The 10000-nt window shown below is 44.0% G+C and overlaps 1 protein-coding gene across 1 annotated transcript in view; it reads left to right on the top strand.

Annotated features, from left to right (window-relative positions):
• Positions 1–597: 597 nt before the first annotated feature.
• Positions 598–10000, top strand: part of cd81b (CD81 molecule b) — a 36146-nt gene continuing 26743 nt past the window's right edge. Inside the window, exons 1-2 of the mRNA XM_079531699.1 lie at positions 598–711; positions 6957–7071. Of these exons, the coding sequence (XP_079387825.1) occupies positions 646–711; positions 6957–7071 (181 nt within the window). The 5' untranslated portion in view covers positions 598–645. The remainder of the gene's footprint in view (positions 712–6956; positions 7072–10000) is intronic.

Here is a 10000-nt window from a genome sequence, read left to right as displayed (position 1 = left end):
CTTTTTTTAACAGACGGGTAAAAAAGGGGCAGTGGGCTGAATGAAGCCCCGGAACCTTTGATGTCTATGTGTGCACGTGCCTGGTGTGTGGGAGGAGGAGTTACAGTTTCAGTGGGAAATAAACACATCCTGCACGTTCTGTGAATCACTCTCTGTCAGTGTTTCCACACCTTAAAGCGCAAAAGCCGCGCACGTCTTAAACTGTGCGCAGCTTATTTTCCGAGTTTGTAGACAGCTGGTGGATCGAAATTAAGCTCCACCTCCGCGGACGATTTGCGCGGAGGAGAGCGTTTCCGGGAATCTGGCCGTCGCGCAAGTCGTTCTGCGGAGGTGGAGCTTCTTTTCCATCCACCAGCTGTCTAAAAACTCGGAAAATAAGCTGTGCACAGCCGAGAACGTGCGCGGCTCTTTAGATAGTGTGGCAGCACCTTTACACTGAGTGTGTGTGTGTGTGTGTGTGTGAGTGTGTGTGTGTGTGAGTGGACATCACTTATCACTGCTGTACACTACACTATAGTACAGTCTACTACACTTCAGCGAACCATCACCGCTGTACAGTAGAGTACAGTATCAGTACAGTATCAGTACAGTCCACTATACTCGCTTCACTTCAGCGTAGCTCCGCACGGATCATCTCTCGTCACCATGGCTGTAGCCGGCTGCACCAAGTGCATCAAATACATGCTGTTCTTCTTCAATTTTGTTTTCTGGGTGAGTCGAGCATGTGTCTTTATTTTTTATTTGTCTTTTTATTTAACTAATATATTATTTAACCGCAGCTCCTTTGATGTAGGATCAAGTTACTACCACGTGTTTGATCGAGTCTATGAAATAGATCTTTGATTGGTCCAATATATAAGACTGTCTAATCTTAACACACAAGTAGCATTTATATTCGTTGGTGTAATTGCATTCCCACTGTTGCTTTTCAAGGCTTTAACTATAAAATAAAGTCTGACTTCTGTTCTGCGATTAATCCAAATTTAGAGCATCTATTATTTTATTATTATTAATATTTGTAGCCTAAGATTAAGACTATATATTTGTATCGATTCTGACATCTTCATTCTGGTCAGAATGAATTGGTCATACAATCCTACAGATCTAAGACCAGAGTGTAAATCTTTGGCTACATAGTTTGATTGATTGATTGATTGATTTATTTATTAACAGTTTGTAGAATTACAGTACATTTCAAGTATTACCACCTTGGTCCACCTTGTTCAATTCATCATAACATTAAGTTATTATGAGACAAAAAAAGGAAATCACCATAGAGGAGTTAAAAAGGAATATATATATATATATATATATATATATATATACAGTGAGGGGGGAAGGGGTGGGGGCCTGGGGGGGTTCAGGTTATGTTAGCATTGCAGAGCGGTTTATTTTAATGAATGGACTCTGAATCCTCCTATAGCCCATAGTGGTGATTAAATTAAACTATACACTACTATTGAAGTGGTTCTGTTGGGTGGACCGGTGGGTTGGTGGTTCTGTTGGGTGGACCGGTGGGTGGTTCTGTTGGGTGGACCGGTAGGTGGGTGGTTCTGTTGGGTGGACCGGTGGGTGGTTCTGTTGGGTGGACCGGTGGGTGGGTGGTTCTGTTGGGTGGACCGGTGGATGGGTGGTTCTGTTGGGTGGACCGGTGGGTGGTTCTGTTGGGTGGACCGGTGGGTTGGTGGTTCTGTTGGGTGGACCGGTGGGTGGGTGGTTCTGTTGGGTGGACCGGTGGGTGGTTCTGTTGGGTGGACCGGTGGGTGGTTCTGTTGGGTGGACCAGTGGGTTGGTGGTTCTATGGGTGGACCAGTGGGTGGTTCTGTTGGGTGGACCGGTGGGTTGGTGGTTCTATGGGTGGACCGGTGGCTGGGTGAAACCAGAGCAGTACCATACTGTTTATTACAGGTTATTTTTAAAGATGGAGTGCCACAATGTTTGTATTTTTCCAGTTTTGCATGTGTCTATGAGGTGACAGTACTTCATTAGACACCCTGGAGTAGTTTCCATGTGTCTATGAGGTGACAGTACTTCATTAGACACCCTGGAGTCGTTTTTATGTGTCTATGAGGTAACAGTACTTCATTAGACACCCTGGAGTCGTTTTCATGTGTCTATGAGGTGACAGTACTTCATTAGACACCCTGGAGTCGTTTTCATGTGTCTATGAGGTGACAGTACTTCATTAGACACCCTGGAGTCGTTTTCATGTGTCTATGAGGTGACAGTACTTCATTAGACACCCTGGAGTCGTTTTTATGTGTCTATGAGGTGACAGTACTTCATTAGACACCCTGGAGTCGTTTTCATGTGTCTATGGGGTGACAGTACTTCATTAGACACCCTGGAGTAGTTTGCATGTGTCTATGGGGTGACAGTACTTCATTAGACACCCTGGAGTAGTTTTCATGTGTCTATGGGGTGACAGTACTTCATTAGACACCCTGGAGTCGTTTTCATGGGGTGACAGTACTTCATTAGACACCCTGGAGTCGTTTTTATGTGCAATGGTGTATTAACTTTGTATTTAGGGTTTCTTCCTGGAGGCTGAACCCTTGACAGTCAAACGGACATATGAAATAAACAGTTATAGTGACATCACACTATCAGCCCCTCCCCTAACCCCTCCCCCTTTATCATACAACTACAGCTGTGTTTGCGGCTTCAGTTCAGGTGGATCACCACCCATCACCAGCCACCAGGCTGGAGGTCTGAAAAAAATCATTAACATGGTGAATCACATCTTGATGATGTCATCAAGATGTGATTCACAATGTTAATGATTTTTTTGTTAATGATTTTTCTAGGAAACACAGAATGGGGGGACTTTTTATTATTTCCACACAGCACCTCTAAGGTATATTAATGACATAGTAAAATGTTGAAAATGAGTGGTATTCCCCTTTAAGAAGAACTGGTGGGCGTGTCCACATAAAAGCATGATTTTAACAAATACTGTACACTTTTTATTATATAATAATACTTATATTATAATAATACCTGATGATCATGTTTTAGGGTGGAAAGAAATCGTGGCACTCCATCTTTAATGTCTTTTCTCCCATAAATAGACCGTTATCCTCTCTGCTCTGCTCGGTCAGACACACAACGCTTCTGATATGATGTCCAGCAATGAACCACAGCTCTGGCGGTGCGTGCGTGCGTGCGTGCGTGCGTGCGTGTGTGTGTGTGTGTGCGTGTGCGTGTGCGTGTGCGTGTGCGTGTGCGTGTGTGTAGTATTGTTTTTAGCTCTGTCCGGTAGGAGGAAGTGGGTCTGTTATTACACAGTTCACTGACATGACTTTGTTGAAGTTGAAGTTATGTTTGCCCAGATAGAATCAGCATGGTTGTCCAACGCGCGGTCCGGGGACCCCCCAGGGGTCCCTGGAAAGTGTCCTAAACCAGTGGTTCCCAAACTTTTTTTTTACCCCCCCAAATTGACACTAATCGGCCCCGCGGACCCCCATTTGAAGAGACATGCCAGGGACCCCCATTTGAAGAGACATGCCAGGGACCCCCATTTGAAGAGACATGCAAGGGACCCCCATTTGAAGAGACATGCCAGGGACCCCCATTTGAAGAGACATGCCAGGGACCCCCATTAGAAGAGACATGCCAGGGACCCCCATTTGAAGAGACATGCCAGGGACCCCCATTTGAAGAGACATGCCAGGGACCCCCATTTGAAGAGACATGCCAGGGACCCCCATTTGAAGAGATATGCCAGGGACCCCCATTAGAAGAGATATGCCAGGGACCCCCATTAGAAGAGACATGCCAGGGACCCCCATTAGAAGAGATATGCCAGGGACCCCCATTAGAAGAGATATGCCAGGGACCCCCATTAGAAGAGACATGCCAGGGACCCCCATTAGAAGAGATATGCCAGGGACCCCCATTAGAAGAGATATGCCAGGGACCCCCATTAGAAGAGACATGCAAGGGACCCCCATTAGAAGAGATATGCCAGGGACCCCCATTAGAAGAGACATGCCAGGGACCCCCATTAGAAGAGATATGCCAGGGACCCCCATTAGAAGAGACATGCCAGGGACCCCCATTAGAAGAGATATGCCAGGGACCCCCATTTGAAGAGATATGCCAGGGACCTCATTTGAAGAGATATGCCAGGGACCCCCATTTGAAGAGATATGCCAGGGACCTCATTTGAAGAGATATGCCAGGGACCCCCATTTGAAGAGATATGCCAGGGACCCCCATTTGAAGAGATATGTCAGGGACCCCCATTTGAAGAGACATGCCAGGGACCCCCATTTGAAGAGATATGCCAGGGACCCCCATTAGAAGAGATATGCCAGGGACCCCCATTTGAAGAGATATGCCAGGGACCCCCATTTGAAGAGATATGTCAGGGACCCCCATTTGAAGAGACATGCCAGGGACCCCCATTAGAAGAGATATGCCAGGGACCCCCATTAGAAGAGACATACCAGGGACCCCCATAAGAAGAGATATGCCAGGGACCCCCATTTGAAGAGACATGCCAGGGACCCCCATAAGAAGAGATATGCCAGGGACCCCCATTTGAAGAGATATGCCAGGGACCCCCATTAGAAGAGACATACCAGGGACCCCCATAAGAAGAGATATGCCAGGGACCCCCATTAGAAGAGATATGCCAGGGACCCCCATTAGAAGAGATATGCCAGGGACCCCCATTAGAAGAGACATACCAGGGACCCCCATTAGAAGAGATATGCCAGGGACCCCCATTAGAAGAGATATGCCAGGGACCCCCATTAGAAGAGATATGCCAGGGACCCCCATTAGAAGAGATATGCCAGGGACCCCCATTAGAAGAGATATGCCAGGGACCCCCATTAGAAGAGATATGCCAGGGACCCGCATTTGAAGAGATATGCCAGGGACCCCCATAAGAGAAGGTCTGTACGGCTCTAGCAGTGATTCTCAACCAGTTTAATTCCAAGGACCCCCAGTTTGACATGCATTAGGCTACAGACCCCCATTTAATGGCATTTATATCTCTGGGACCCCCAATTTATATTGTAAAATCAATGTTAATTTAACTCTGAGAGTTACAGACCTGTAAAGGTCCATTTGGTTCCATGTGTTACACTCTCAAAGTTACAGACCTGTAAGGGTCCATTTGGTTCCATGTGTTACACTCTCAAAGTTACAGACCTGTAAGGGTCCATTTGGTTCCATTTGTACACTCTCAGAGTTACAGACCCATAAGGGTCCATTTGGTTCCTAACTATCATTTAGCTGGGGACCCCCTGGGGACCCCCTGGGGACCCCCTGCCCCCCCGAGTGGTTGCAGCCTATGGTTCGTCGACTACCTTTTTTCACTAAATGGAAACTAAATGAAAACTATAAGCTACGGTGACTAAAACTAAGACTAAATATACTGACAATTCCGTCAACAAATAAAATCTATAGACACAAATGTTAGGAAGGGACTAGTGGACAAGAGATCCAGTATAAGTCATTTTACACTTGGTTGCATGCTGAACATAGAAGATCTACAAGATCTACAAGATCTACAAGCTCACAACGCGTGATTTTGACAGCAAATTTAGATTTGAGTTAGATTTTTTCCCCCCGTTAAAATATTTATTTGCTTTACTTTAGTCTGTAGTTGCTGAACATTACTACATTAATTATATATAAATATGTATTGTCTTTAGTCTGTAGTTGCTGAACATTACTACATTAATTATGTATAAATATGTATTGTCTTTAGTCTGTAGTTGCTGAACATTACTACATTAATTATGTATAAATATGTATTGTCTTTAGTCTGTAGTTGCTGAACATTACTACATTAATTATATATAAATATGTATTGTCTTTAGTCTGTAGTTGCTGAACATTACTACATTAATTATGTATAAATATGTATTGTCTTTAGTCTGTAGTTGCTGAACATTACTACATTAATTATGTATAAATATGTATTGTCTTTAGTCTGTAGTTGCTGAACATTACTACATTAATTATATATAAATATGTATTGTCTTTAGTCTGTAGTTGCTGAACATTACTACATTAATTATGTATAAATATGTATTGTCTTTAGTCTGTAGTTGCTGAACATTACTACATTAATTATGTATAAATATGTATTGTCTTTAGTCTGTAGTTGCTGAACATTACCAGTGTTGTCAAAATATTACTTTAACAGTAATATACTACTTATTACTTGAAAAAAAAGGAATAAAGTTACACTACTTATTACTCCCTGAGAAAAGTAACTAGTTACTTATTACTTTACTTATTACTTTTTTCTCTCGCCTCCAGTAATGCTCTCCTCACTGGTGTAAAAGTCCCTTCCAAAGCATTCCAGGACCGTCCCGTTCCGTCCTGTCCTCATTGTTCCGTAGCACGCTGCCAGAATCCATCACTTGTCACCTGGTTTCCCTTTCAGTGGCGCTACGCCTAGCCTAGCGTAGCGTAGCCTAGCGTAGCCTAGCGCGGCCACGGCTCTGCGTGACATCAACAAGCCGCGCTCTGACATGATGGAGCACTTCCTGTCCCGGGGGTTATTCTAGTGTCACTGTGTGAACCTCCACTTCCTGCCGACACGGAACCGGCTTCCTGTTTGGTAGAGGGAGTCTGAGGGAACAATGAACTAGTTCTGATACTAGTTTTATAAACACAGAAATGAACTAAATTAACTAGTTCTGAATTCTGATACTAGTTTTATAAACACATTGGTAGAAATGAAACTAGTTTTATGAACACATTGGTAGAAATTATACTAGTTTTATAAACACAGAAATGAACTAGTGCTGAAACTAGTTTTATAAACACATTGGTAGAAATGAAACTAGTTTTATAAACACATTGGTAGAAATGAAACTAGTTTTATGAACACATTGGTATAAATGAACTGATACGAGCTGCTATAAACATGAACGCTATGCAAATGAACCCTTCCGCGCTGATAGACTTAACAAGCTTCTCCTCTTCAGCTGGCAGGGGGCGTGGTCCTGGGCATCGCGCTGTGGCTCCGTCACGACAGCCAGACGAGCCACCTGTTGGTGCTGCAGTTTGACGGACACCAGGCGCCGAGTACCTTCTACATCAGTGAGTATACATTACACCCCCTACGTAGTACCTTCTACATCAGTGAGTATACATTACACCCCCTAGTACCTTCTACATCAGTGAGTATACATTACACCCCCTAGTACCTTCTACATCAGTGAGTATACATTACACCCCCTAGTCCCTTCTACATCAGTGAGTATACATTACACCCCCTAGTACCTTCTACATCAGTGAGTATATACTGGGTAGGTTCCCTTTGAGAGCGGTTTTGAAGGAGTCAAGGGATTTGCATGTCTCAATGACTGTTAGTAGGGCATTCCACATTTTCTTGGCATAGGAGCGAAAATAATGTAGTCCCTTGTTTGTGCAGAATCTGGGTTGTACATGGTTTGTTGTACTCCCTCTGGTGTTGTGGGTGTGGGTATCTTGGTGGTGTAGTGAGACCCATAGCAAGATGCTGTACTCTGTCGTCAACCCTAAGCCATTCCAGTCTGTCAAAATGGACAGGGGTGAGGTGGGTTTGAGGAGTGAGGCCAAGTAGTAGCCTGTCCAGTTTGTTTTGGGAAGTCTGGAGCCTTGTTTTAAGGGCCTTTGAGGTGCTGTGGTACCAAGAGGTGCATGCATAGTTAAGGTCTTCAAGGTGTTTTTGTTGACCAGTGAGGAGATCCTGTATAGGAATCTTGTTCTTTGGTTGACTTTTTTGATTACGTTGGTGGCCATTTTATCACCGGAAAGATTAGCCTCCAGGATGGAACCTAGGTAGGTAATTTAATCTTTACGTGTGATAACATTGTCACCCACTCTAACCAAGAAGCCATTTGCCTTGCTGAGATTACTATTTGATCCAAAGAGAATGGATTCAGTTTTTCCCAGGTGTAAAGATAGTTTGTTATCAGCGAGCCAGGTGCAGATTCTACCGAGTTCAGAGCTGAGGGCCTTTTCAACCTGCAGTTTGTTCCTGTCCGAGACCAGGAGTGCTAAGTCATCTGCGAACAGGAACAAGTTGCAGTCACAAGCTGATGTCATGTCGTTAACATATATTAGGAACAGTGAAGGCCCTAGTATGCTTCCCCTTAGATAGCACTTTTTAGACTTAGATAGCATTTGAAACAGACTTATAGCATGTCATGTAGACAGCACAATAATTGCATTGTATATAGTCATAGCACATCATAGTAGCCTACATATGTATAGCATAGTATAGTATAAATGTATAGTTAATATGTATAGTGTCATTATATAGATATGTTCTAGTTACGTTCTTAGCTTACGCATGTTTCTTGATAAATGCATTTTATATATGTGATGTATTCCCATACTTTTGTTCCTGCCTAATGTAAATCGCTCTGGATTAAGAGCGTCTGCTAAATTGTAAATTGTAAATTGTATGCTTCCTTGTGGAACGCCACAGCTCACTGGGAGGGGGTGGGCAGTGTTCCGTTCACCTCCACCATCTGTTCTCTCCCCTCCAGGTAGGATTGCATCCAGCTCACTGATGTGCTATCGAAACCAATTGCTTTTAGCTTGTTTACCAGTATGGAGTGGTTCACTGTGTCAAAAGCCTTTTGGAGGTCCAGCATGACCATGCCGCAGTATTTGCCAGCATCCACCTCGTGTTTGATGTGGTCGCTCAAATAGAGGAGGCATGTGTCAGTGGAGTGGGATGTTCTGGGCATGTGTCAGTGGAGTGGGATGTTCTGAAGCCAGATTGGAATTCGTACACTTTTTTGTGGCAAGATACTTTTCAACCTGTTCATAGCTCCCTTTCTTGTGCAGGGGGGTTACTTTGGCCAGTTTGAAGTCTTGTCTTGTTTGATGGAGAGGTTTACTATGTGGGTGATGATTGGAGCTATAGAGATGGCCTAGCCTCTGAGACTCAGCCACTGTACTGTACTGTACTGTACTGTACTGTACTGTACTGTACTGTACTGTACTGTACTGTACTGTACTGTACTGTACTGTACTGTACTGTACTGTACTGTACAGCAGTTGTCAACCGGGTCCCCAAACTATGTTGAGGTCCCAGATTAATTTCTCACTTAACAGTAGACAAACCAACATAAAGTATAAGTGTAATACAGGGACATGTCTAAAGTGTCTTGCGTTGTGAGCTTGTAGATCTGCTATATGTGAGCTTGTAGATCTGCTATATGTGAGCTTGTAGATCTGCTATATGTGAGCTTGTAGATCTGCTATATGTGAGCTTGTAGATCTGCTATTTTCACAACATTTATCTGTGGAACGGAGTCAATCTTATCAGGGTGGTGCATGGTCCCTTAGTCCAACTATGATTATTTTGTGAGGTGGTCTCCAGTTAAAATAATGTGATTATTTTGGGGTAGTCCCCAGTTCCAACCAGAGTAATCTAGTAAGAGAGTGGCGACACTAGTGTTGACTCCCATTGTAACAATGGAATGCGGAAGTGCTCATTCTATCTCAATGGGATAATTCCAATGTGTGGAACTATAGCCCATGGGCACCCCGCTTTGTCTCAATGGGATAGTTCCAGTGTTTGGAACTGTAGCCCATAGGCACCCCGCTTTGTCTCTATGGGATAGTTCCAGTGTTTGGAACTGTAGCCCATAGCACCCCACTTTGTCTCAATGGGATAGTTCCAATGTGTGGAACTATAGCCCATAGGCACCCTGCTTTGTCTCAATGGGATAGTTCCAATGTTTGGAACTATAGCCCATAGGCACCCTGCTTTGTCTCAATGGGATAGTTCCAATGTGTGGAACTATAGCCCATAGGCACCCTGCTTTGTCTCAATGGGATAGTTCCAATGTGTGGAACTATAGCCCATAGGCACCCTGCTTTGTCTCAATGGGATAGTTCCAATGTGTGGAACTATAGCCCATAGGCACCCTGCTTTGTCTCAATGGGATAGTTCCAATGTTTGGAACTATAGCCCATAGGCACCCTGCTTTGTCTCAATGGGATAGTTCCAATGTGTGGAACTATAGCC

The sequence above is a fragment of the Electrona antarctica genome (assembly GCF_951216825.1).
Source record: "Electrona antarctica genome assembly, contig: scaffold_86, whole genome shotgun sequence".
Taxonomy (NCBI): Eukaryota; Metazoa; Chordata; class Actinopteri; order Myctophiformes; family Myctophidae; genus Electrona; species Electrona antarctica.
The sequence above is the reverse complement of the archived record's forward strand: the minus strand, read 5'-3'. Positions and strand labels throughout refer to the sequence as shown.